Source organism: Acanthamoeba castellanii, assembly GCF_000313135.1.
Source record: "Acanthamoeba castellanii str. Neff unplaced genomic scaffold scf7180000084754, whole genome shotgun sequence".
In the NCBI taxonomy this organism is placed as follows: Eukaryota; Discosea; order Longamoebia; family Acanthamoebidae; genus Acanthamoeba; species Acanthamoeba castellanii.
Window position 1 is genome coordinate 134,306 of NW_004457415.1, and position 24,394 is coordinate 158,699.

Here is a 24,394-nt window from a genome sequence, read left to right on the forward strand (position 1 = left end):
TGGGCAGCTTCACTGAAGAACATGAAATTCTTTTTCTTTCTCCGCTATCACCCCGAGCCCTGCTCCAAGATGGAGAACGAAGATGAGACGTTGCTTGTGGGGCTGGACACGAACGTGGTCGCCTGCGTGCTGGCCCACCTCTCGCCCCCTGACCTCACCCGTGTATGCCAATACCAAAGAACAACTCAATCAATTTATAGATAATATTATGTATGATTTATTTATGATACTATTTTATGATTTATTTATGATATTGTTTGTACAATTATGTGTTTATTATTTATCACTGCGTTATTATAGGTGGGGCAAACGTGCAGGGCGCTTGAGCGGGAGGCGGCGAGCGACGTGGCGTGGTGCTCGCTCTTCCTGCGCCGCTTTGGGTCCGACTTCTGGGGCGAAGCGGCCGGGCTGCACCCCTACCTGCCCGACGCCGTGGCGCCCGACGCGCGCAACGAGTGGCTCCAGCACCGCGTGAGCGAGCTCTACGCGCTCTTTGCCGCGCGCACGCCCAAGCCCGCCAGCAGCAGCAGCACAGAGGCGTGCGAGGACGACGCCGACGGCTTTGTGCCTCCGCTGCTCGAGTTTGTCAAGCAGCACGCCGCACCCTCCGAAGGCTACGGCGGGTGGAAGCTTGCCTATCGCCGGTATGGCGTGTGTCCTGTGTCGTGCGTGTCGTGCGTGTCGTGTGTGTGCGGTCTGAGGGTTGAAACTCGAACGTGCGCAGCATGCACGAGATGGTGACGGAGTGGACCCGACCGGCCGACGAGGGGATCATCGTGGCTGGTCTGGTGCCCTTCGCCACCCTGTCGGCCCTCGCCGACATTATGAAGCTCGAGCTTGGCCTGGGTACCGTGTTCCACTGACCTCGGCAGCCGCTTCGTCTCCCACAATAACGAGCATCCGAGGAATGCGTGTGTCGTGTGTGTCGTGTGTGTCGTGTCGTGATGGATCGCAGGTTTGGGCGACGAGCCCACCAACGGGAAAGAGGACAGTAAACCGCCCTTGGGTCCTGCATTTGACATGCTGAGCCCTGGAGGTACCAACACCACGCATGCCTGAAGGCATGTTTACCGCGTCTCAACCACGTGACCACCACCACCACGCGCGCATGTGTGTGGGGCCAAATGCAAGGCGAGTGCAGGGTGCTGCGTGTCGAGGGCTACCACAACATCTACTACTCTTGTAACGGCCAGACGACAACCACCAACATCAGCGTCATTCGCAAGCCCAGGTAAGCCTGCGACATTCGCGTTGGTGCTGTGCCGAGCTGCATACTCTATTACTGCTGACACACGACCCACACGACACCCACACGACACACAAGGAACTGGTACTGTGAAGGGAACCCGTTCTTCCGAGGCCTGCGCACCACCCTCTCGCCGGACGTTAAGATCGTGTACGTGGTCGACGCCCAGAAGATGAGCGACAGCGAAGACCACGCCGAGCGCGTACCTACACCCCCAAGCAATCAATTGCACACGCACACGCACCGCACCGCACGCACACGCACGACACGCATGCGCAAATTGACTGGGGCGCTGGTGCTCGGTGCGGGTGGACAGGCCTACCGCGAGTTGCACGGCATGCTGGGCGAGGGCAAGGGCCGATTTGAAAAGGGCCTGGCCGTCGTGCTGTTCCTCATCAACGCCACCGACCCCGACCACGTGCAGAACACCCTGGGGCGGCTCAAGGTGCTGGAGCCAACCGCGCACGCACGCTTTTTGGCTCGCTTCGATCGAAGTCCGATTCGTGCTCAGCTGATTGATTGATTGATTGATTTACCGGTTGGTGGTGCAGGTTCCGAAGTTCACTGTGCCTCTGCACTGGTGCCCCTACTACGCTGGACCCGTCATCTTCATTGCCGCTCCTCTCAAACGTACTTCTGGCCACTTGCCGTGTTGCGTGTGTTGCGTGTGTTGCGCTCACCCGCAAATGTGCCGTGCATTTCGGTGCGGTCGCAGCGAAAAAGGTGCGGCGGTCGTTGAAGTGGCTCCTCAAGCAGCCCACGTCGCGCCCTCACTGGGACGCCCGGGGCTTCCTCCTGTGCGCCCTCCAAGGGAAAAAGGGCGACTCCTGTCGCTCCTGGTGCGCGAGCTAAGTAACATACACGTATGTCCAAGAAAGTTAGGTGCAAGTTCTGAAGCGAGAGATGAGAGCCAAGATGAAGGCGGGTTGGTCGTACTTTGATGCATAGGCGAGCTCCACGATGGAGGGATCCTTGACGGTCACGCTCTTCACCTTATCTGTCTTCAGAGCCCCGACGAGCTCGTAGCCAGCTGCTGCCACACCTTGAGAAAGCTCCAGCTACGTGTGATGGCCGGTCTCGGCAAAGAAGATGCCCTGCTTGCCGTGCGCCAGCTTGAGCAGCTTGGACAAGATGAGCTCATAGAGCAGCACCAAGTCAGCGATGTGAACGTGATCCCACTGGGCCTTTCCATCTCCAATGACCTCCGCCTGGCCGGCCTTTATGGCCGAACGGAGGATTGTGGGCGCCTGGATGGACAGTTTGTTGAACAGTCCCCTGCCGATGCCGAAGATTGACGGGGGCATGACGATGTAGGTCTTTACACCGAGTTCCACGCCCGTCTCGAAAACCGCGACGTCGGTTTTGCGCTGGATGTAGGATTCCCTGGCCTCCCTTTCGCACTCGTAGCTGTAGATGTCGTCCTTGTCCGAGAAGGTGCGCGGTTCCAGGTACTGCCCTGTGACCGCCTGAATCATGGCCTTGCAAGCGTCAGTGTGGATGATCACTGAGAATCTCATGTTAGCGGACTGTTACACTTTTGATGGAGGAAAGGGGAGGGGCTCCTCAAGCGTGTGCTGCACCACAATGTTTGACACCCACGCCGTAGTGTCCAGGGTTTTGAAGGGCGCAATGTTTGAAGCAAAAAAACAAACAAATAAGTACAAAATTGGTCACCAGAGCGCTACCCGGTCCATTGCGCACAGGTCTCCGATCTCTCGGGTCAGCTGGCTCTTGAGCTGCTCCGCTGTTTTCGTGCCATCCTCGGCTCCCGCATCATCGTCGTCGTCCCCGTTGGCTTCCCCTTCGTCCCACTTCTGGCGCAGGGTGGACTGCACGGGGAAGGTGCCCTCCTCGGCGTCCCACGTCGCCACCCGCGCCGCCTCGTCCAGGAACGCCAGCACGGCCCTCGCGAACGGAGTGGTCTCCATGGCCGGGTCGGGGTTGTGGCCTCGGAACAACCCCGGCCTCGGTCCACCGGTGCCGTCGGCGTCGGCGGTGGGTTGCGGCGCATCGCCCGAAGTGGGCCGGAGGGCGAGGCCGAGCAGGCGGCCGACGAGCTCGATGGCCTCCGTGGCCATGACCTTCTCGTTGCGGCCCATGTCTGAGATGGTGCGATCGAGCTTCAGCACGATCGTGTCCTCGTCCTCCTCCCCTTCTTCAACTCCTTCTGTCGCCTCCTGACCGTCCTCCTCCTCGGCCATGGCGTCGTCGGGATGCATCGGCTTGCCATGTCCCCCCGAGGCCCAAGGCCGTGTTGGCCACCGCCACTGCCTTGGCAGCAAGGGCGGCGCTCAGCCGCGGGTGGTGTCCCACCACGCGCGCCGTCACCATCGACTGCGCGTGCGGGCCGGTGTAGCAGTTGGCCGACTTTGTTGACACTCGGAACACCACCTCCAGCGGCAGCGGCCCCGCGCGATGGTGGTCATCGTCGCCGCCATCGCCGTCGCCGGCAAGTTCAACGCGGCGCAGCGCATCGGCCGAGACCGGAAAGGCGAGCTCGACTGTGCGATCGGAGAAGGAGGAGTACTCGCCCGGCTCGAGGTCCAACGTGCGGGCGTAGACCACCCGCAGCTCGTTCGCCACCTTAAATAGATATGTGAGCAAGTGTAAGAAGGCTGCTGACGTCACAGGGCTACAGGGGAGGGAGAGTACTGACCTCATGGCCTTCGACGTGGGCGAGAGCAAACTCGGGGCATTCGGAGGACGAAGGCCAGGGGGCGCCGCCTTGGAGGCGCTGCCGGATGTAGGACTCCGTGCGCGCGAGCCTCTGCTGGCCGATGAACCGTCGCACACGCCTCACCACCTGCTCTCGCGTCTTGACCTGAACGATGATGGTGATGATGACGACGTCATCCGAACGTGAGCCGCATGACACGCATCACCGCACACGATGGCCACGAATGCCGGGCGACTTGGTGGGCCTAGGTACCTCGGTGGCGGCGGACTGTTGGCGGGCGTCGAGAAAGGCGTTGAGTTGGGCGACATAGGGCGCCAGCCCCTGCAGCAGCTCCTTGTGCTTGACCCGGCTCGTCTCGAGCAGCATGGTGTTCTGGACCTCAGTCACGCGCCGCCGGCCGCCACGGCTCCGGCCCCTGCCCCGACCGATGCCAGCGACATGCTCGTTGACTGTGTCGGCATCTTCGTCGTCGCAGTCGTCCCACAGCAGATCGACGTCGTCGTGCCACGCGAAGCCCAGGCAGGCCAGGAGCGTGGTCAGCACCTCCTTCCCCTTCCACGATAGGTCCTGGTCGCTGCCGTCGTCATCGCCGCCGCCGCCGAGTCCCACGCACCGCCACAACTTGCGTAGGAGGGTGAAGTTGGCGGTGGTCTGGTCCATGATGTTGCCACGCGAGCGGTAGTAGTCGAAGACCACCACGTGCAGCGGAGCAGATGCCTCGTCATCTTCGCCCCTTTCCTCCTCCTCCTCCTCCTCTTTCTCCTGTTCATCCTCGTTTCGTCTTGTTGGTCTTGGCCGGAAGACTCGAGGAGCTGCTTCCAGCTGGCCGAGGAGGTGCGTAGATCGACGACCACCTGCAGGTCCCAGCCCTCGTCCCGGTGGTCCCACGCCTGGAGCACCCACAGCCCCACCTCCGCTCGCTCTGAATCCCCCAAAACACGAAAGCGAAAGCGAAAAAGGGTCAGCTGATGAATGGGGCGGGAGGGGAGGCGAGGGTTGGGGGTAGTCAATCAATTCACCGTGGGGCATGTCGGGCAGGCCGAGGGACAGGCAGGCGCAGATGCCCAGCCCGTAGGACTGGCCCAGGTAGTCGTCCTCCCGCCGCAGGTACTCCACCTTGAGCAGCGCCGCCTGAGCTTGGTCACCGGCGACGGTGGCGCGGGGCGCGAGGAGCTGCTGGCGGAGGGCCTCGAGCTTGGCAGGTGCGAACTCCCACGTGCGCCACACGTACTCCAGCACCTCGTCCAGCCTGCGTAGCACACGCACCACCACACGCGTACCACCAAGGCTCGTGACGTCAGCCGTGTGTCGTCCGAGGCCACACAACAACGATGGAGGGGGGCACGCACTGCGACTGGTGGAGGCGAGCCTGGGCCACGCCCAGGGTCAGGTCAGCCATCTTCCGGAACCGGTCCTTGGTGCGCGCCGCCTCGGCTGAGTTGGACAACAGCGGCAGCAGCGGCGGCGGCACCGCTTTGTCTGATCCGGCGCTCGAGGCCGCGGTGGCGGCGGCCGGGAAGAAGTGGTCGACGAGGAACTGATCAAGTGGCACGTAGAGGGCGGAGCCTTGCGCGCTGGCGCCGAGGGCGTGGTCGACGGCGTTCTTGATGGCGTGGCAGGTGAGTCGCAGCGCAGCCACGCTGCCGATCGAATCGTGGTGCTGGGCGTGCCTCGGCGGAGTGTGACTGCATGCGCGTGTGCGATCGGCGTTCGTCAGACACGACACACACCACACGCGAGGGAGTTACGTACTAGGGCCGCAGGGAGCGCAGCTGCTTTTCCTGGGCCTCCATCTGCAGCTCGAAGGCCTCCTCTTCGCCCGGGGCCACTTCGTCGCCCCACTCGAGCTCACCAGCGAACCGTCCACTCTCGGCGCGCACGCGGCACAGCTCCGGCACCCCAGGCAAAACTGCCTTCAACGAGCCCTCTGAATAAACAAATAAACAAATAAACACATAAACACATAAACATATAAACAAAGCGTAAATAAATAGAACCTAATAAATAAAGAAATGGGGGTGGTACCGGCATTGGCGGTGGCGGAGGAGAGGAAGTCGAGGAGACGGCGGAAGGCGACGTAGGGCAGGTCGCGCAGCAGGTTCCACTCGAGGCCTCCTTCCTTGTCGTCGTCATCCACCCATCCACCAAGGCGTGGCTTCTTTCTGTTCGGCGACGCTGTTGTTGTATCGTCGTCGTGGCGGTGGGCCGGCAGCACAACGCTCGCCGTCTCTCCTCCTTGTTGTCCTGCTGCCTCGACGTTTTGTTCCCTGGCTCGCTTCATGTCTCAGGTTTTTGGCGCAAGTGCAGGCCCGTGTACTCAAGTGAGTTATCTTGTTGGCCCCTTTCGGCCTTTCCTTTTATTATGTGCGGCCAAATATTTCCTCGAAGAGATTGTGATCGGGCGGCCCGACACGCAGAACTTGCCGCCGTCAATGTGCCGGTGTATACACCCGGAGCTTCTTGTACGGGTTGTTCTTCGCGGCGTAGTCCTGTACGGGTCGCGCAGGCTGCGTAGGGTAGTGGCGCAGTTTTGACTATCAGTAATTTAACAGCGTGATTCAGTGCTTGTGGCTAGTGTCAGTCACATTCACGTTGCCCATCACCACCACCGCCGTGGCTAACAGCTGTTGGAGTTCAGCCCCAACCTCACACTCGTTTCAGAATCTTTCCTTATAAGCGTGTACTTCTTCTGAAAGGATCTGGCTTTTTTTCGCCCACTTCAACTTATCTCTTTCTTTTCTCTCTTGCCAGCAATTCCGCCAACCGGATTTCAATGATAAAACCCGTTTGAAATGCCAAGCAGGCATTGTCGGGGCCAGAAAGAAGCTGTCATTCCAAAAGATGATGTACCTGAGGGCCACAGTGCTCGCGGTGCTGTGCGCAGTGGTGGTGCTTGCCGACTTTGACCACCACCAGGCTGCGCCCGCAGTCGTGCCGGCCTCTCGACTTGCTTCCGCTCTCTACCCAGGTGTCCCCCCCCTCTTCTTTCTTCGCTCTTCGCTCTTCGCTCTTTAGATGGCCCACTCACGCAATGGCGGGGCTGCAGAATGGGCGCACTCGCACTGGGTGTGGCTGGCCAGCGAAGTGGCCAACCAGACCTCTGAGACTGAGTTTGTCGAGGGTTTCCTCAAGCGCAACATCCCCGTACCCCTTGTCACCCCTTTTAAATGCCTTTTGTGGCATTTTCGTTCTATATTTCGTAGAGATGAGTGTATGTGTGTATGGAGATAGTTTTATACCGCGTGCTATGTAATGAATTGCACTCGTCTCGTCCAGGTCGGCGCGGTGGACCTTGACAGCCAGTGGGCGACTGCAGACAACAATTGTACGGAACTAGAAAAAACCATTATGCTAAGCTCGGTGGCACACAGGCTGACAGCGGCGTGTGCGTGGGTCATTGTGTGGTCGCTGTGTGTCGTGTGCGGTGTGCTAGTCATCTTCAATACCGCCAAGTACCCCAACGCCAGCCAAATGATCGACCACTTCCACAAGCTTGGGGTACTTTCCCTCTTCCTCTGTACTGTACGCAGCGTTCGCGAGCACACTCTCACACAACTGTGCTCTTTGTCGTTCGCTGATGTGTAGGTCCGCGTTATCCTGTGGGCCACGTCGATGATCGACACCGACTCGTCCAACCACGCCGAGGCCATTGCCAAAGACTACATTCTGAAGGTTTCCACTTTTCTCTTTTTCAATCTCGAGTGACTGGCTGACGCATGTTTCCACCACAAAAACATTGTGCAATGCAGGGACTGTGGACCAATGAGGTCAAGTGGTGGCACGGAGTGGGCTCGTTCCTTGATTACACCAATCCCGGTACGCCGCGGCCTCCCATTGCTCGCGAGACATTCATTAATAACCTGTGCTGACTCCTCTACCTATGCGCATGAATGCAGAGGCGGTGGCATGGTGGCACAAGCAGATGGACCTGGTGCTCGACATCGGCGTCGACGGATGGTATGTACACGGCCATATTCACTAAACAAATTACATCCAGGCCCATGCTCACTCGTGTGTGTGTTGTGTGTGTGTGTGTGTGTGTGTGTGTGTGTGTGTGTGTGTGTGTGATACACATCTTTCGCCCTTCATAGGAAATGCGACGGCACAGGTTGGTGTCTAGTTTGTGTTGTGGCCTGTGATCGACTCACCAGTTGTAACGCTCACTGACTCTATCTGTGTTACCTACCAGATCCTTACCTGTACGAGCTCATCGTGGCGTGGGGCCACAAGGGCATCGTTACGCCCCGTGAGTACTCGGATCTCTACTACAGGTACGACGCACCCCTGGTAGCTGTGCATGGGCGACAGGGACTCGCGTTGGCTCCACTCTCTTACACTCTATCCCTTCGCGAAAACAGGGACTTCTTCTACTACTCCCGAAGCAAGAACCCGCAAGCGCTCATCATGTCCAGGCCCGTCGACAGGTACAACCCACCACGCACTCGCACACGCCAGCTAAGATTGACGCGACACATGACACTGCATGCATGCAGCTGGGGCGACATCTACCGCTCGTTCTCGCCGCGCGATGTGGTCTTCTCCGGTTGGGTGGGCGACCAGGACCCGACGTTCGACGGTCTCAAGAACGCGCTCATGAACATTTTCCACTCGGCCTGGCGCAACTACGTCAACTTTGGCAGCGATATCGGTACCGATGGCCATTCGTTCATTCCCGCCATTATTGAACAGCTGTCTGATGAGCTCGTGCGTTGCGTGCGCGCGTGCGTTCATGCGGTGTGTGTGTGTGTGTGTGTGTGTGTGTGTGTGTGTGACAGGTGGTTTCAGAGCTCACGGACCTCCTCCGTTCGGAAGGACCAAGGAACTGTTCCTGCGGTATGTCACCTGCACTCGTCTATGCCTCATCAGCACCTCACCCTTAGCTCACCACTCGCTCACTGCGTCGTGGGTGGTGCCTTGAATGAATGAATGAATGAATGAATGAAGGTGGGCACAAATGGGCGCGTTCACTCCCCTGATGGAGAACGGAGGCGACAACCAGCATCGGCCGTGGATGTTCGACAACACCAACCAGACGGTCGACATCTACCGCGCCTTCGTCCACATTCACACCGAGGTATGCGGCCAGCCTCACCTTTCTAGGCCCACAATGTCTCACAACAAGCCCTGGTTTCGTGCTTGGGGCGGGGGCGTCCACCACGCAGCTGCTTCCCTATTTCTTGAACGCTGGCTCGACGGCCTACGAGCAAGGCGTCTCGGTGATCAAGCCTCTTGCGAGCGAGACCATCTTCACACCCGGTACGGTGGTTCATTGGACTGCGAATGTTGCGTGAGGTGCCTCACTCACCACCGCACACGGCACGCACATTCCACACACACACACACACGACACACACCACACACACGGCACACACGGCACACGCCGCACAAACCGCACACACCGCACCTTGGTGTTCAGATTCGTGGGAGTATCTTCTGTGGAAGGACATCCTGGTGGTGCCGATGGTGGACAATTCGACGTCCAGGGCCGTTTCGTTCCCGGCCAACGACGACTGGGTCGATTGGTGGCAGCCCTCCTGCGTCTACAAGGGCGGCTCGACCCTCTCGGTGCCCCCCTTTACCCTTTTATTCTGTCTCTCAATCGCTCACACCCCCCTCACACCTTTGCTTCTTCTTCTTCTTCTTCATCTTCTTCACCATCACCTTCATCATGTGATCATCATCAAAACAAATCAGGCCTATTCTGTTCCTCTTGAGAGGTTCCCCGTGTTCAAGAGGAAGGGCTCCATCATCCCTCTTCACGTGTTCGACTCCATCACCGGTACATCATTCATCGCACACACACGCACACGCACACGCACACGCACACGCACACGCACACACCAACGACACGACGTCTCAACTTGCTTGGCTGCGTTGCAGGCAACGGCGACAAGCGTGCCGCGGACTTCTTGACCTTGCTGGTATCGTACCTCGGGGAGGCGGAGACGCAGAGCGTGAGGCAGTACCAGGGCCAGAGCCAGGAGTTCGCCTACACCTACGACGCGGATCAGGCCGCGCTCGAGCTCGAGGCCACCGCCCACGCGCGCCCGCTGGTGTTCCTCTTCCGCGGCGTGGAGCTGCCCGCCGCCCGCGGCCTCTTCAAGGCCGTCGCCGTCACCAGCCTCGATGACGGCCCCACGCTTCTGCCCGAGCTGGCCTCCATCGACCAGGTACCGTACCACCGCACGCATCACCGCACACACGCACGCGCATGCACCGCCGCACGCGCACGAGTGGCTCAGTGTGGTAACCTTTGTTCGCAGCGTTACGAGAGAACGGCCTCTGGGTGGTTCTTCGACGCGGCCAAGCGCGAGCTCTGGATTCAGCCGGGACCCACCACGCAGGGCCTTCGCCTGGCCATCCATGGGATCACCAACGCCCGCCACACCGCCGCCTGCTGATGATTACCGACTTCAACTTTCCTTCACCAATTCTGTTCCATCTCGTCGTCAAGTCTCGCGCCTTGATGATTGCGCTTAGGTCAAGCTTTAAACGAAGCTGTTACTCTACAACTTACGCTTCTGTACAGATGCGGTGTGGTGGGGGTGGTCTTGGTACCGCGCGGGCGAAGAGAGCTCGCTAACCGGTCATGGCCTTGCGCAGGGCACGGTTCTCGTCGCGCAGGTGGGACACCTCGGCTTCGAGCTGCTTGATGTAGTCCACGGCGTAGTGCAGCAGGGTGGTCTTGCTGGGTCGCGAGATGGTCAGCGGCAGCGCCTGCCTCAGCCCGTGGAAGCCCTCGTTCAGGTCCTTCCTCCGCTTACGCTCCATCGCGCACTTCTTCGTCTTGCGTTCAACTGTTTCCACCCTCCTACACACCACGCAACACATCATCAGCAGCGAACGGTTGGAAGGCAACAAGAGGGGAGCGGTACCCTCGCTTCCTTGGACCCTCGCCACTGTCACTGTTTCCTTCGTTGTCCGACAGGCTGTCGGTGTCATCGAATGAAAGGCTGTGCTTGTGGCTCTTGCCCTCGAGCTGCGAGGATATGAGGGGCATCGATGTTCCCGTGGGGCTATGCGGCGGCATGGCACCGGCCTGTGCAGGGAGGAGCATGCTCGGCGCAAGCGCCCCCGACGAGACACGCATCATTCCGCCGGTAGGCGAATACAGCAACGCGGCGGGGTTGATGTGGAGGGTCTCCAACGTAATGTGGTGGCCTTGGTGTTGCCCGTGGTGTGAGTGCATGTTTCCCTGAGCCTGTGCTACGTTCATCATCATCGTCGTTTCATAGCTGCTGTCCAGCCAGAGATGGAGGTTAGACCGAATCCCTTCACAACCTCACAACACATCTTTCGAATCAAGTAACTGCTCGTCTGCTACTCGAATTGGGAGAGTAGAGAGCAAGCCGAAGAAGCAGAGGCTGAAGAAGAGAAGAAGAGTAGGGCAATAAAAATACTAGGCTGGGGGCAACGAAGGCGAAGAGGGAGCAGGACACGTGCTTACCTCGGGTCCATGGCTTGGGAAGGAACTGGCAGCCTTCTCTTCTCTTCTTAGGAGCTCTTGCTCGTGGTGGTGGCTGCGTGTGCGTCTGCGCTAAGCCCAAACCGTCCGTTCCTTTTTTGAAGAAAGGAAAAGAAAAACTGCCCAACCGACTCCACCTTAAATCCTGGAATCTGGACTCCATCTTGTGAATCACTCCAAGCCGTGGTTGATGCTGCCACCTCTCCCTGCAGTTCTTGACTGATCTGCGCCACAAGGCTATGGTAGGGTAGATACATCAGTTCGATTTCAAATTCAAAAGTTCAACACAGAACCTGTTTTCCCCGTCGACCGCACCACAAGCACACGTACGTAACGGCGTACCCAGTAATCGTTGCCAAGACACGATCGCGGTGAACGCAGTTTTTAAATTCCGGAAGAGGGGGAACTGGGAGTTGCGGTGTCTCCTGCAGACCGCGCTGTGTTTTCTCACTCAGCTTCCATCTGTCTGCGCCAACTGCTTCTGCGTGCTCCTCGATCACCCTCTTCGTTAGTCACTGCATAGAGCCGGATTTGATAATTGGCGAGATTGGAGATGGCGGCAAAGGGTAAAACGACGAAGCGAGAGGCGTTCGAGCTGCTTGCGGATCGTGCCCTGCTGAGCGGGGATGAGGAGGTGGCCATGGCCTTCCTCCTTTCTCACAAGCATCTCCTGCGAAATCACCCGACACGCGTCCTCACCGAACGGTGGATCAAACAATATCCTTCCATCCATTTTTGTTTTGTTTGTTTCTTTACTGGATCTTTAGCTTTTGATATGTATCTCCATCTTGTTCATTTACTTTTTCACTTTATTTTGCCAATCGATTGGTGAGAGTGATCTCCTTGACTCTCGGTACTGTGCAAGAGGGCACTGGCGGAGAGAACGGCTCGGCGGCGCTGGCCAGTTTCATGCGCCTCTGGGCTCGGCACTTCTTCGGCGACCTGCGCCGCCGCGATCGCGTGGCCGTGTTGGGCGCCATGCCGGGCCTCGGCGACGCCAGGAACAACGAGTTCAAGCTGCTCTTCGTCCAGGCCAACCACCGCCTCGCGCGGATCAAGGCCACCCCGCCCGTGCCGGCGCCCAAGGGCCTCACGCTCAACCGAGTCGAAGAGTTTGCCCACCTCGCCGACATGGTACATCACACCTACCACGCTGCCGGGCCGCCCTCTGCGCGACGTGACGTCACATCAACTAACACGACCACCTCGTGGTAGGCCAACAAACTGTTTGCGGTCAAGGACCAGATGAGCATTGCCGTCGAGCTTACACGAACCGAAGCACGCTTGTTTCAGGTAGAGTCAGTAGTTGTCTGTGCAGGCGAGTAGGAGTGTCAATTATTGTACGACCTCTGGGTGGTTGGTCTTTTGCTGACCAGCTTTCGTGGTTGACAAAAGATGATCACAGCGCGCGAGTTCCTGGACCAGGCCTGGCAGCGCGAGGACAAGATCCTGTTGTCGCCCAACCTGACCAGGATCATCGAACGATTCAACCAGGTACCACGCAGCAGCACAACAACAACAACAACAACAACAACAACAACAACAACAACAACAGGAATGAATTCACTCACAACGTTGTAAACGTATCACCCTGCGCTGCAATTTGCGACACCAGGTGAGCTACTGGGTGGCGACGTGCATCCTCACGCAGTCCAGCATCGAGAAGCAGGCGCTCATCATTAGCAAGTTCATTCGGCTGGCGCTGGACTTGTTCAAGCTTCACAACTACAACGGTGTTGCCGAAATCACATCAGCGCTCCACAATAGGTATGCCATTCACACAATCACTGCATGAAGTGGCGTTGGCTGATGCATTGCTGACGGTTCTTCTCTGCTTTTGCACAGCGCCGTACAGCGTTTGAGGCAGACGTGGCTATTGATGCCGGAGCGACACCTGAAGAAACTACAGAAACTGGAACAAATCATGCAGCCCCAGCAGAACTTCTGGACGTACAGGTTAGTGTCGCATGCACGCGCACGCACACACGCACACACGCACACACCACCTTACGCTGCCGACACGCTCATCTCCTACATGGCCCATGTACAGAGAATGCTTCGATAAGGTGCAGGGACCAAAGATTCCGTACCTGGCTGTCTCGCTGCGCGATATCACATTCATCAATATTGGCAACAATAACTACAACGAAGACGGGTCGATCAACGTCGACCGGTTGGCCATGCTGCATCAGCAGGTGCAGAACATCCGAAGACTTCAGGTACAAAAAAGACACAACCTTACCCTTCTTCCTTCTACATGCGTGCTCTACAACCCCCTCTCCCCAGAGCATGACCTAAACACTCGCGTTGTCGTGTTCGCAATGGCAGGAAACTGCGCAACAGACGGAGGTCAAGGAGCTCGACAGACTCACCGACCCAGAGCTCATCGAATACTGTCACAGTCCTCCGTTCATTGGTTCGCGTGCCACTCTCAAGCTCGGCCAACCTGTCGTGTGTCGTTAACGAACTCATCATAATGGACGTCGCCGCACACGACACGACACGACACGACACGCACACGCACACGACACAGATAATGACGAAGTGTTGCACGAGCTGGCGGCGCGCTTCATGTCGAGGACCAAGGACGTCAACAGCAACGTGGACTCGATACTCAACAACTCCAACATTCTCAGCCTCTTCCACATCTCTGACTCGTCCGACTCGTCGCTGTCGCTCACCGTGTCGGTGAGGGACCGGGGCCGCGGCGAGGGCGACGACTCGTGGTCGGTGCTCACGTCGGAGACCGAGACCGAGACCGAGAGCATACTGGAGGAGGACCAGGACGACGTCTTTGACGACGAACAAGACGACGCCGACGCCGCTGCGAAGAAGGCGGTGACGACGAAGAAGAATTCGAAGAGCAAGAACAAGGAGCGCTCGAAGCACAACAACAAGGGCGAGGCGGATAATGAGGTGGACGACGATGATGACGATGATGAGGTGGACGGCGATGACAGCACCGCCGAGAAGGTGAAGAAGGTGAAAAAGAAGAAGAAGAAGACGCGCATGCGCGTGGCGGGCGACGAGGGCGGCGACGAGAGCGCGAGCAGCAGCCAGGACCTCCTGCTCGACCACAAGGCCAAGCTCGCGAAGAAGAAGAAAAAGAAGCGGCTCAGCGCCTCGCCCTCCAGCTCGTCCGCGCTGGTGGCCACCCTCCGCTCCCGATCCAGCAGCCGCGCGATGAAGTCCGACTTGACACCGCTGGCCCAGTCCCAGCCGCCGCCGCAGCCGCAACAGCAGCCCAAGGAGGAGAGCTCGTCTGACGCCGGGGCCGAAGCCAAGGAGACGGCCAACTGAGCGTTGCGTGCCGGTCTGGCGGGAGGGCAGCCATTTGGACTATTCAAATATATTGATACTATATTTCATATTCTACCAGCGTGGTGTCGATGTTGATGGCCTGTTCGTGTTGTCCTGCCTTTCCGGAGTTCGCGTTTCAATTTATTTATTATTATTATTTTATTGACGCAGAGATGGACGCGACGACAGTCACGACGGTGGTTGTGGCCGCTGCCGTGGCTTTGGTGGTGGCTGCCCTGCTCGGCCGACGGCGGTCAAAGCCCGGCGCAGCCATCCCTTTGCCTCGCTCGCGCCCCTCCAAAGTCGAGGTTCGTTTACCCCCCCCCCGTCCAGCATAATTAATAATAATATAATTCACCACTAATTATGTCCCTCTTTTTTTGCCACCACCACAGACGCAGAAGACAGGCCAAGCCTACCTGGTCATCGGCGGCCACGGGTTCCTAGGTACGCGGTGGTGGAGTGTTGAAGTGCATTTGGGCCTCTTTTAAAAGAGAGACCGACATACAATGGTACAACTGTGCGCGTTGTGGGCAGGTTCGCACATTGTGGAGGCTTTGCTGGCGCGAGGTGAGGAAGACGTACATATCTTTGATGCGGTGGATTCACACCTGTTCAAGGACGAGCCCAACGTACTGCTCCTCACACACACACCACACACACCACACACACCGCACGCACGCACGCACACACACACTTTCTGGGCGAGCTGACGGGCAATTCTTGTAGTCTCTGAGGCTGACCACCACTCCTTGTGGCCTGCACAACATTGTCTATCAGGTGTCGTTCATCCGAGGTGACATCCTCAACGAAGCTCATCTGTACAATGCGTGTTGCGACCGAGACGTCGTCTTCCACACCGCAGCGATGCTCAACTACTGGTCGAGATTGCAACACGATTTTGAGCTCGTGAACAAGGTCAACTACGTCGGCACCAAGAACATCATCGAGGCGTGCCACAAGACCGGAGTTAAAAAGCTGCTCTTCCCCTCTTCCGCCTCCATCTTCGTGACTTCCGGTACGCGCCCTGCCTATGTGGTTTTAGCTCCGATTATATCACTCCTATTACTGTTACCAATACCACCTGCCCCCTTAAAGACACTTTGAGAAAGCCCATCCGTGGGCTGGGCGAGGACAAGGCAGTCTACCCCAAGGACCCGCTGTGCCACTACACCCACACCAAGATGATCGCCGAGAAGGCCGTGCTGGCGGCCAACGACGGCCCCAATGGGCTTCTCACCGGCGTCATCCGTCCCAACGCCATCTACGGCCCTCGCGACGTACTCTCCCTCGTGTCGTTGGTCGTGTCGTTGGTCTTGTCTTGTCGTGTCGTTGGTCGTGTCACTGCAATCTCACCCGACCCGACCATAGTTCTTCTCCAAGCTGATAGGAACGGGCTATCCGGGCGTGGGCACGCTGAACAACAAGCAGGACTACGCCTATGTACGTAGGCAATCTTCTTCCTTCTCTCCTTGCCAGTGTCACGTTGTTCTTTCTGACCGATCGTGCCATGGATCTCTTGCTAACTCCTGTGAATTACCCCAGGTGGAGAATGTCGTCCATGGCTTCCTCAAGCTCGAAGAGAAGCTCGCTCCTGGCTCGCCCGCTGCTGGCCAGGTACCATTGCGCTTGCCGTCCTCGCGTTTACATTTGCATTCACGCCTTCTTTTGGTCGTGCCACACAGGCCTATTTTATCTCCGATGACGCGCCGGTGGAGTACTTCAAGTTCGCTAGTCAGTTCGGACGCAAGTTTGGGCACACCTTCCGTATCATCCCTCACTACGTCGCCACCGTCCTCGCCCACATCGTTGAGTTCCTGGCTCGCCTTACCGAGTACGTCAACATTCTTCGTCATCGTTCGCTGTCATGGTCATCACATTCTTGTCTGCATCAGGCTGACCCTCTCTCTCTCTTCTCTCTGGGTTTTTTTGATGGTGTGATGATGGTGATGAAGTGGACGACTGCCGCTGGGTCAGCTGACGGTGTTGACGCCCCCGACGCTGGTGGTGTCACGCGCCGAATACTACTTCTCGGTGGAGAAGGCCAAGCGCGACCTCGGCTGGCGTCCCCTGTTCACCCCCGACGAGGGCATCGACCTCTCTGTGCGCTACTACACCGCTGCCGCCGCCCCTTCGCCCTCCGACAAGAAGAACGACTGACCAGGTCGAATTTTTTAATTATTCATTTTATTATTAATTATTTATATATATTTTTCTCACTGAAAACAAAGAAATAATAGAATAATGGAAAGGATGAAGACGCGGCTCACCACGAACCAGACGGCTCTGCTGGTGGTCGTACTCCTTTCCGTGGGCTCCCTCCTCTACTTCGCCTGGCTCTCGGCACCGAGGTCGAACGATGAGCGACTCGATCGGCTGGCCGGCGCCCTGGCCGAGTCAATCTCGGCGCAAGAGCGAACCGAGAGGATACTGCTTCGATTGGCCGAGGCTGTGGGGGGCGAATTCGCCAATCTCACGCGAGCCACAATCGAATCGGGCCACAAGGAGAAAGAGGCGGCCACCTATCCACTCAACGCCTACAAGCGGTGGCTGAACCAGCTCGGCGCCACGCCTACCGAACGCGCATGCGAAGAGCGCACGGGCCTCACCCTGGTAAGCTCCTCCGATTGCTCAGAATTGATTTTTGAATTTATAAATACTTTTTATTTATTCTTGTTTGTAGATTAATTTGCACCACCGCGCAATCTCTTCCGCGATATATCATAAATACATAATAAATAAATAAATAAATAAATCTCTGTGTCATCTCAATCATATGCCATTCTAAGATTTGATGATAACCGTGTTGTCAGGTGCAAAGGTTTCGGGAGGCGAAGCAGGAGTGGTGCAAGAACACGGGCGGGCAAGGGCGTGTGGAGTGCTACAAGCTGCAGGGCTGGGGCAGTCGCAGCAGCCAGCCCGACACCATCTGCGAGGGCTTCAACCTGGTGCGTGTTCCCGCACGCACGCACGCACCAGTTGACCACACCACACACCACACACACCACACACACCACACACCAGTTGACCATACACTTACACGCTCTCCCTTGCGCACACTACACATGTGGATGGATGATTTCAGGTGGTGGACTTTGACAAGATTCCTTGGAACCCACCCCGCGAGTTCGACTCCTCAGGACAAAACAGACACCCCCATTTTGGCCCAGGTTCCTTTCACGCCATGTTGTGTGCGCGTTGTGTGCGTGTGCGTGTGCGGTCATGTGCGCGTGTTGCAGGCGCGTGCGGCGGTGCGCGTGCGCAGAGAAGTCGCTGATCAGCAGTGGGTCGGTAGGTTCATTCTCCGCGCAGTGTCAGGTCGATCGATCGATCGTGAAGGACGTGAACAACATGCTGGGCACGGAGAACAAATTCAGCCGCGCCTTGTGGAATAACTTTGCGGAGATCCCCGCCGACCAGTCCACCGAATGCGGCGTCGTCTACGAGGTGCGTCTCACCACTCGCACCAGTCGGGAGCCCTTTGGGGGGGAAACGATCGCGCTAAGCACGCCGCTCACAATGTGGTGTGATGTGATGTGGTGTGAACAGAACCCGGTGGTGGTTATCATGCGCTACGAAGCATGGAATATGTACCACCAGCTCGGCGAGTGGATCAACGCCTTCACGACCCTCGAGGTACGCACACTCTCCTCCGGCGATTCCAGCGCATCTTTTGACGGTTGGTGTGTGTGGTGTGTGCGTGTGTGTGCGTGGTGTGTGTGTGTGTGTGTGTGTGTGATGCTGTGCGGTTCTGTATGTGCAGGTGGTCGACAAGTTGGACAAGAACACACAGGTGCTGCTCTTGGACATGCATGAGAAGACCGAACCCTTCACCGACATGCTCAAGGTCTTCTCTCCCGACCACCCGCTCGTGCTGGGAAAGGAGGTACGTCAGCACCCCCACCCCACCCCCCAAAACCATTGAGACGACAATTGCAGTTGTTTTGCCGTTTTTCTGACCCACTGCCCTGTCTCTTGCCCAGCTTGTTGGCAAAGGCAAGGTGTGCTTCAAAGATGCGATCATGCCGTGGGAAGGTAACCCCACTTTACCCAGTGATAACGGTGATTGCCAGAGACCGTTTGACAATGCTCGTTGCCTGGTGTTTGGTTGCGTTGCTTGCTCTGCGTGCGCGCGTGCGTGCAGGTTATGGCACGTTCATTCACAACAATGTGTGGCGGGCCTCGCATGGCGAGCCCTGCCTCGACAGCGATATCCTCGAGGCCTTTTCCCATTTTGTCCTCAACAAACTTGGGTGCGCTCCACACACGACACGACACGACACGACACGACACACCGCCAAACCGCGCACGCAATCTCATCGTCTTTTGCGTGGCTCTACGCAGCATGCTGAAGCACAACATACCCAATGAGCCGCGGATAACCCTGATCTTGCGAAAGGACTACATGGGCCGAAAACTCGATCGCAAGATCAGCAACGAGGACCAGGTCGTCAAGGCCCTCGAGGAAGTCAGCCGAGGGCGAGCCTCGTTCTCGAGCGTACAGTTGGAGACTATGACCTTCAAGGAGCAGGTCGAGCTCATGTACTCCAAGACCAACATCCTCATCGGCGTGCACGGCGCCGGTCTCTCCCACACCGTCTTCCTTCCTCCAGAGGTACTACTCCCCTCCTTTGTGGATCGCTCTTGGATGCGTGCGTGTGCGTGTGCGTGTGCGTGTAGGTGAATTTTTTGACGGGCGTGGTGATGAAACTTGGATCCAGGCTATTCTGATCGAGCTGCTACCGGACAGCGTCAAGAGCTTCACCTACTTCCGCAACCTGGCCAAGCAGTCCAACCACATCTACATCCCCGTCCACGTCTCCCGTACTACTCTCTGCCTCTCCCGTCCCATCACTCTGATCGTAACGACCTTCACCACCTCCACTAACGCTTTCTTCTCTTCTTTGGTGCAGATGCGATCAGCGTGGACATTGATCAGATGAAGAAGGTGGTGGACGTGGCGATCTCGATCGCTTCGTCCTTCAACACACAAATGGGCAAGAGCTAGTTGTTCCTTGCCTCTTGTTGTTGTTGTTCTTCTTCTTCTACCTCGACCGCCTTTATACATAAACGCCTGCTCCTGCTACTCTGCTACTCTGCTTCCAGGCCTCTCTTCATCTTCTTCAGAGAGCCTTGGCACCGGCACCGGGCGGCTGGCCGGGCTGTCGCTCCTCGCAGGCCACGATCTTGACGAGGTCCACAGTCACGACGTCTGTGTCGGAGCGGAAGGTGGTGTCTTCGAGGAGGAAGGTCCACACGTTGTCGACCAGCCGATAGGTATGCAGATGGCCCTTGAACGTGAAGCGAGTGCGTACTCGCGTGGCAAGCGCTTCGCTCATCGACTGCAAGTCGGGCACACATCAGCGACAGTGCCCCGTGCAAACAAAAAGAATTCCTCCCCCCCCGAGCAGCGATTTGAAAAAAATGCTCGCAGCCTGCGGCGATGCAAGTGCGGCAGAAGGGGGCAGTACCTTGTCGAACTGTTCGAGGACTTTTTGGGCGAGATCGGCCCCGATGTGGTTCCTTTCCTGCAGATCATCAAGCGCATCCTGCAGGCAGATGCCTAGCGTCGATTTTCGGTAGAGACTGTACACCGACACCGCGTTCTTCTTCTCTACTTCCATGACTACGAGCCTCTTCTAACTTATCGTCGGCAAGGATCCAATGCGTCCTTCCGGTTCTTCTTGATTAATCATCAACTCCACGGCCCTATTTATACTTTCTTTGTTGAGGAAATCATTTTTCCTTTCGAATTTCTGCAACATTTATGGTTGCTTGGTGGTGCTGTTTGCTGCGACCAACTCAACTCGAGAGGTTGGCATTTCTATCGATTAGGGAGACGGGATCGAAGGAAAAGGTGGCTTGAGGTTGTGTGGAGGTGGTAGGTTGGGGAGCTTGCTATTTTGGAGTGAGAGGGGTATCAAAGATTAGATTGGCTCGAACGAGAAGGGGCAGCGATGAGCAGCATCAAGAAGAGGAGCGGCTCGAGCCGCAGCAAGAAAATGGGATGGAGGATAGGCTCGACCGGGCAGAACGTCAACCACAACGTGCCAATCACCCCAAAGGCCAAAACCAAGAAGCACTCGACTGATGTCGTGAAGCTACACATGGTGGTATGTTACCCTTACCCTGTGCCCTCCTCATGAGATCTCCCTATGGCCAAGATTATTTTCTTTTCTTTTGCTTTTCATCTCGTTCAGTGCTACTGCGCATGACTAATCTCCCATCTCCCATCTCACTTTGAGTAGAAGCTGAAGGATACACGCAACTTCATACAAGAGGTCCAGACCAAGATCGACAAGTTCACTCGCAGCAACTCCAGTGCGTGTTCCGTCCTTCGCCCTTGCCCGTGTGCTGTGCCCTCTTTCCCTCACTTCTCCGCCGTCGGCCTCTGCCGTGCTCACCTCCACTTCATCGCTGGCCACGTGGTGCTATGAATGAACAGAGACGATGTACCACGCGCGTTCCCTGGCCGAAGTGTTCGAGAAGGGAACCACCTTGGTCGCCGAGAACGAGGCCGAGCTCGGTACGTCGCGCTGATCCTTCTCTCAGCCGCTCTCGCGCTCGACCGCCACACACTCGATTCCAACATACTTCATCACCTCTCTCCAGCGAGTTGTCTGACCTCGGCCAGCAAGCTGCTCCAACGCATCGGCGACATGCACGCCGAATTCGTATGCCTCACACCACCCACACCCGCTCGCTGTCTCTCTGATGCATAATGACCATGGTTGCTGATGACCGCCGTTGGTGGGCAACACTGCAGTGCGAAGAGTTGACGAAACTGGTCACCAGCACCACCATGCGGGAGGAGTACGAAGAGGCCAAGGTTTGAGAGCCGCCCTCCCCCTCCTCGTCAACGATAGCCCGCTTCACATTCTTTCGACTTACACACGCGCCGTCGATGTGTGGCTGCTACATCAGAGGGAGAAAAAGAAGTACGACAAATCTCGAGCCAACTACGACGCAGCGGTGCTCAAGGTGCGGTCGATCAACGCCAAGAAGGGTCAGGTGAATCTTGAGAAGCTCGCTGAGGCCGAAGACGAGCGCGACCGCCTGAAGGAGGTACCAAGCAGGCCTTCATTCTCCTCATCTTCATTGGTCAGTGAGACGATGCGTATGCATTAACTCTGCAATTATTAAATCATTTGGGGATGCAGGTGTTGATGCTGGAGCAGGTGCAAACGGGCATCCGGCTACAGCACACCCTGGTGAAGGGCCTCATGAACACGGCCGAGCTCGTGTGGGCGTTCGCCCAGACCATGGACTCGCACTACCAGAACTGCGCCAACCAACTGGTCTCCTCCGTGCCCGACATCCAGGCGTCCAAACATCGCCTCCAGACTCAGGTGCCCACCGCCACCGCCCCCGTAGCCGCCCCGCCGCCCCACGGTACCCACTTCACCCCTTCCCCTGTCGCTCCAGCGCTTTCTTTATTATTTATCTATTTATTTGCGTTTGTTGTGCATTATTCTTATTCTATTTCTTACTTGGCACCAGCGCCAGCGGTGACGGTGAGCGATACGTTCGACCACCTCCCGGAGTACTCGGGTTCGATGTCGGCCGACGCCATACCGGAGGTCTCGGTGACGTCCGTCGACAAGCCGGCGGGCCAGGAGCCCTCCTCGCCCAACCTCCCGCACCGGAAGGTCCGCGCCCCACCAATCTCACTGGCCCATTGGCCGCACTCATCAGTGGCGCTGACCTTCACCGACCGCACTCATGGCGTGTGCGTGTGCCGCGTGTGTCGTGTCGTGCCGTGGTGCTGTTAACGTAACAGACGAAGGACTACTACAAGTTCTATCGGCGCTCCGTGGAGATCAAGCCTGGGTTGCTGGCCGCATCGGCTCCGATCACCCGCGCTGGCTCGGGCTCGTTTTCCACCACCCTGTCGCCGGTCCAGCCCGCCGCTGCGCCGCCCGTGGCCAAGTCCTCCCCGCCCTCGCCCTCGCCCTCGCCCTCGCCCTCTCACGCGCCCTCGCCCACCTCTCCCGTCCTGCCCCGAAACCAGCATGAACGCCTCAACAAGATGACACGCCAGGTAACACCACTCTCACCCTCTCTAACAACAACAACAACAACAACAACAACAACAACAACAACAACAACAACAACAACAACAACAACACTAACTCTAGTTTGTTATCAACGGTGCAGCGGAGCTTCACGTCGGGTTCCGTGCCGCAGCGCATCGCTGAGCAGCCTGATATGCTGCGCTACGGCCCGACCACCGGCAATGGAGGCGGGTCGGCCCTCCAGCTGCGTCGCACCTCAGCGCGACAGCTCAAGACCCCGCTGGGCTCGAGTTCGAGTCCGGCCACGCCCTCCGTGGCGCGCATTCCGCCGCGTCCGCTCGAACTGCCGCCCGATGTGGCCTCACTCGGCCTGCTGCCGAGCGGCTCAGCGCGCCTCCAAGTCCGGCCTCGCAAGGCGATCACCGTCTCGGGTGGCAACGCCCCACTATTGCTCAATCACCCCGCCCTCGCCAACACCAACGCCAGCGCCAGTGCGAATGGCGACAGCAGCGAAGATGGCGGCAGCGACGACAACGACAGCAGCAGCGGCTCGGGCACGACGCGCAAGCACTCGCAGCTGCGCAGCAGCGGCAAGAGTCGGCTGCGAAACAAGTCGACGCTCGGTTTCGGCCTCGTGGCCTCGAGCCGATCGGGGAGCGCGATCGAGCGCGACGCCAGTGGCAGCGACCGGGACAGGGACACAGAGGAGGAGGAGCGGGACCAGCAGAGCGGCAACGAGCCGGCCACGGACACGGCCGACGAGGAGGGGGTCGACCAGGAGGCCGAGAAGGAGTGGCTCGACAGTTTCGACGACATCCCGCCCTACGACCCCAACGACTACGATGACTCGGACGACGTCGGCGAAGTCGATTCCATGGCGTCGTCAAGGGTGCGCTACCACTCCCACCAGGACATCTTTGTGGCCGCTTCAACTTAAAATCATCGTATGGTGTGCGTGCGTGCGTGCGTGCGCGGTGTGTGTGCGGTGCGTGTTGCGTAACCGACGCGTAGGAGTTGACGTCGTTGGGACCCGACGGCGCTCTGTCCAGCTCCCCGCAGTCTGGTGAATTCTTCCTCCCGCCGAACCATCGCAAGGGCGCATTCCTGTTCCACGCCATTCGGAAGAAGAGAAAGCGACACTCGAAGAAGGTCACCCTCATCATCGACGTACCGCAGGTACATAACAGCCCTCCTTTCCTTTTCTTCTTCTTCATTTCTATTCTACCCTTTTTCTTTCACGCACTTAGCTTGATCAAGCTAAGCTCCTCCTTCATCCAGCAAACGATCGCCATGTACGAGCTCCGCAAGTCCTCGCCCACCACCATGCCCATCGACTCGCTTCTGCAGGCAACTCCCACCACCCACCACCACCCACGTGTCGTTTGCTACACAGTCACTGACACCTTCATGTCGGCATGAACAATGGGGCACACCATGTAGGTGACGAGGCCATCGGGGAGTCGCAAGAAGCTCCATCTGCTGTGGAAGCTCAAGGAGGTGCCCGAGAAGTTCATCTTCCACAGCTCGGCCGAGGGCGAGCGCTTCTACCAGGCCTTCTGGGCCGCCAAGATCCCGCGCGTACGGCCTTTCTCTCTGTGTGTGTGGCGCTGCTGCTGCTGTGTCATAGGTGCGCTAAGCACACGCAATTGTCGAGCAGGCCATCGAGCCGGCGCTGGAGAAGCCAGCACGCC

General features: G+C 57.9%; 10 protein-coding genes across 10 annotated transcripts; 7 read left to right on the plus strand and 3 right to left on the minus strand.

Moving 5' to 3' along the window:
• Positions 1–69: 69 nt before the first annotated feature.
• ACA1_203070 (Fbox domain containing protein) lies at positions 70–2,098 on the plus strand (the record flags this gene model as incomplete). Its single annotated transcript, XM_004338268.1, has 9 exons — positions 70–162; positions 301–644; positions 725–846; positions 956–1,036; positions 1,132–1,231; positions 1,325–1,448; positions 1,563–1,691; positions 1,798–1,876; positions 1,962–2,098. The coding sequence occupies 9 exons, from the start codon at positions 70–72 to the stop codon at positions 2,096–2,098; spliced, it is 1,209 nt and encodes a 402-aa protein (XP_004338316.1).
• An 818-nt stretch (positions 2,099–2,916) lies between these two features.
• Positions 2,917–6,204, minus strand: ACA1_203080 (uncharacterized protein; the record flags this gene model as incomplete). Its single annotated transcript, XM_004338269.1, is given in 9 exon segments — positions 2,917–3,468; positions 3,509–3,829; positions 3,903–4,067; positions 4,176–4,713; positions 4,728–4,845; positions 4,943–5,172; positions 5,273–5,608; positions 5,676–5,850; positions 5,949–6,204. The coding sequence occupies 9 exon segments, from the start codon at positions 6,202–6,204 to the stop codon at positions 2,917–2,919; spliced, it is 2,691 nt and encodes an 896-aa protein (XP_004338317.1).
• Positions 6,205–6,767: 563 nt separating this feature from the next.
• ACA1_203090 (glycosyl hydrolase, family 31 protein) lies at positions 6,768–10,324 on the plus strand (the record flags this gene model as incomplete). Its single annotated transcript, XM_004338270.1, has 18 exons — positions 6,768–6,891; positions 6,970–7,067; positions 7,200–7,248; positions 7,357–7,421; positions 7,509–7,595; positions 7,673–7,739; positions 7,820–7,880; positions 8,015–8,031; positions 8,113–8,194; positions 8,282–8,347; positions 8,417–8,571; positions 8,699–8,756; positions 8,868–8,997; positions 9,086–9,179; positions 9,340–9,488; positions 9,639–9,702; positions 9,804–10,093; positions 10,187–10,324. The coding sequence occupies 18 exons, from the start codon at positions 6,768–6,770 to the stop codon at positions 10,322–10,324; spliced, it is 1,794 nt and encodes a 597-aa protein (XP_004338318.1).
• A 178-nt stretch (positions 10,325–10,502) lies between these two features.
• ACA1_203100 (Helixloop-helix DNA-binding domain containing protein) lies at positions 10,503–11,112 on the minus strand (the record flags this gene model as incomplete). Its single annotated transcript, XM_004338271.1, has 2 exons — positions 10,503–10,734; positions 10,799–11,112. The coding sequence occupies 2 exons, from the start codon at positions 11,110–11,112 to the stop codon at positions 10,503–10,505; spliced, it is 546 nt and encodes a 181-aa protein (XP_004338319.1).
• Positions 11,113–11,941: 829 nt separating this feature from the next.
• On the plus strand, positions 11,942–12,603 carry ACA1_203110 (uncharacterized protein; the record flags this gene model as incomplete). Its single annotated transcript, XM_004338272.1, has 2 exons — positions 11,942–12,093; positions 12,222–12,603. The coding sequence occupies 2 exons, from the start codon at positions 11,942–11,944 to the stop codon at positions 12,601–12,603; spliced, it is 534 nt and encodes a 177-aa protein (XP_004338320.1).
• Positions 12,604–12,783: 180 nt separating this feature from the next.
• Positions 12,784–14,688, plus strand: ACA1_203120 (RasGEF domain containing protein; the record flags this gene model as incomplete). Its single annotated transcript, XM_004338273.1, has 7 exons — positions 12,784–12,882; positions 13,004–13,155; positions 13,234–13,338; positions 13,439–13,607; positions 13,717–13,804; positions 13,922–14,535; positions 14,602–14,688. 7 exons carry the CDS (start codon positions 12,784–12,786, stop codon positions 14,686–14,688), a joined length of 1,314 nt encoding a protein of 437 aa, XP_004338321.1.
• A 173-nt stretch (positions 14,689–14,861) lies between these two features.
• Positions 14,862–16,848, plus strand: ACA1_203130 (NAD dependent epimerase/dehydratase superfamily protein; the record flags this gene model as incomplete). The annotated part of the gene is made up of 9 exons (XM_004338274.1): positions 14,862–14,996; positions 15,084–15,135; positions 15,226–15,320; positions 15,469–15,706; positions 15,787–15,968; positions 16,060–16,131; positions 16,234–16,305; positions 16,374–16,522; positions 16,644–16,848. The coding sequence occupies 9 exons, from the start codon at positions 14,862–14,864 to the stop codon at positions 16,846–16,848; spliced, it is 1,200 nt and encodes a 399-aa protein (XP_004338322.1).
• Positions 16,849–16,941: 93 nt separating this feature from the next.
• Positions 16,942–19,696, plus strand: ACA1_203140 (glycosyltransferase AER61, putative; the record flags this gene model as incomplete). The annotated part of the gene is made up of 11 exons (XM_004338275.1): positions 16,942–17,301; positions 17,529–17,636; positions 17,774–17,858; positions 17,954–18,135; positions 18,238–18,324; positions 18,452–18,574; positions 18,672–18,723; positions 18,833–18,941; positions 19,033–19,303; positions 19,410–19,512; positions 19,602–19,696. The coding sequence occupies 11 exons, from the start codon at positions 16,942–16,944 to the stop codon at positions 19,694–19,696; spliced, it is 1,575 nt and encodes a 524-aa protein (XP_004338323.1).
• Positions 19,697–19,811: 115 nt separating this feature from the next.
• Positions 19,812–20,312, minus strand: ACA1_203150 (transcription initiation factor iia, gamma subunit, helical domain containing protein; the record flags this gene model as incomplete). The annotated part of the gene is made up of 2 exons (XM_004338276.1): positions 19,812–20,030; positions 20,160–20,312. 2 exons carry the CDS (start codon positions 20,310–20,312, stop codon positions 19,812–19,814), a joined length of 372 nt encoding a protein of 123 aa, XP_004338324.1.
• Positions 20,313–20,690: 378 nt separating this feature from the next.
• Positions 20,691–24,339, plus strand: ACA1_203160 (uncharacterized protein; the record flags this gene model as incomplete). Its single annotated transcript, XM_004338277.1, has 13 exons — positions 20,691–20,801; positions 20,937–21,009; positions 21,134–21,214; positions 21,301–21,362; positions 21,455–21,517; positions 21,613–21,753; positions 21,849–22,080; positions 22,189–22,337; positions 22,469–22,729; positions 22,846–23,592; positions 23,715–23,879; positions 24,144–24,281; positions 24,331–24,339. The coding sequence occupies 13 exons, from the start codon at positions 20,691–20,693 to the stop codon at positions 24,337–24,339; spliced, it is 2,232 nt and encodes a 743-aa protein (XP_004338325.1).
• Between the last annotated feature and the right edge of the window lie 55 nt (positions 24,340–24,394).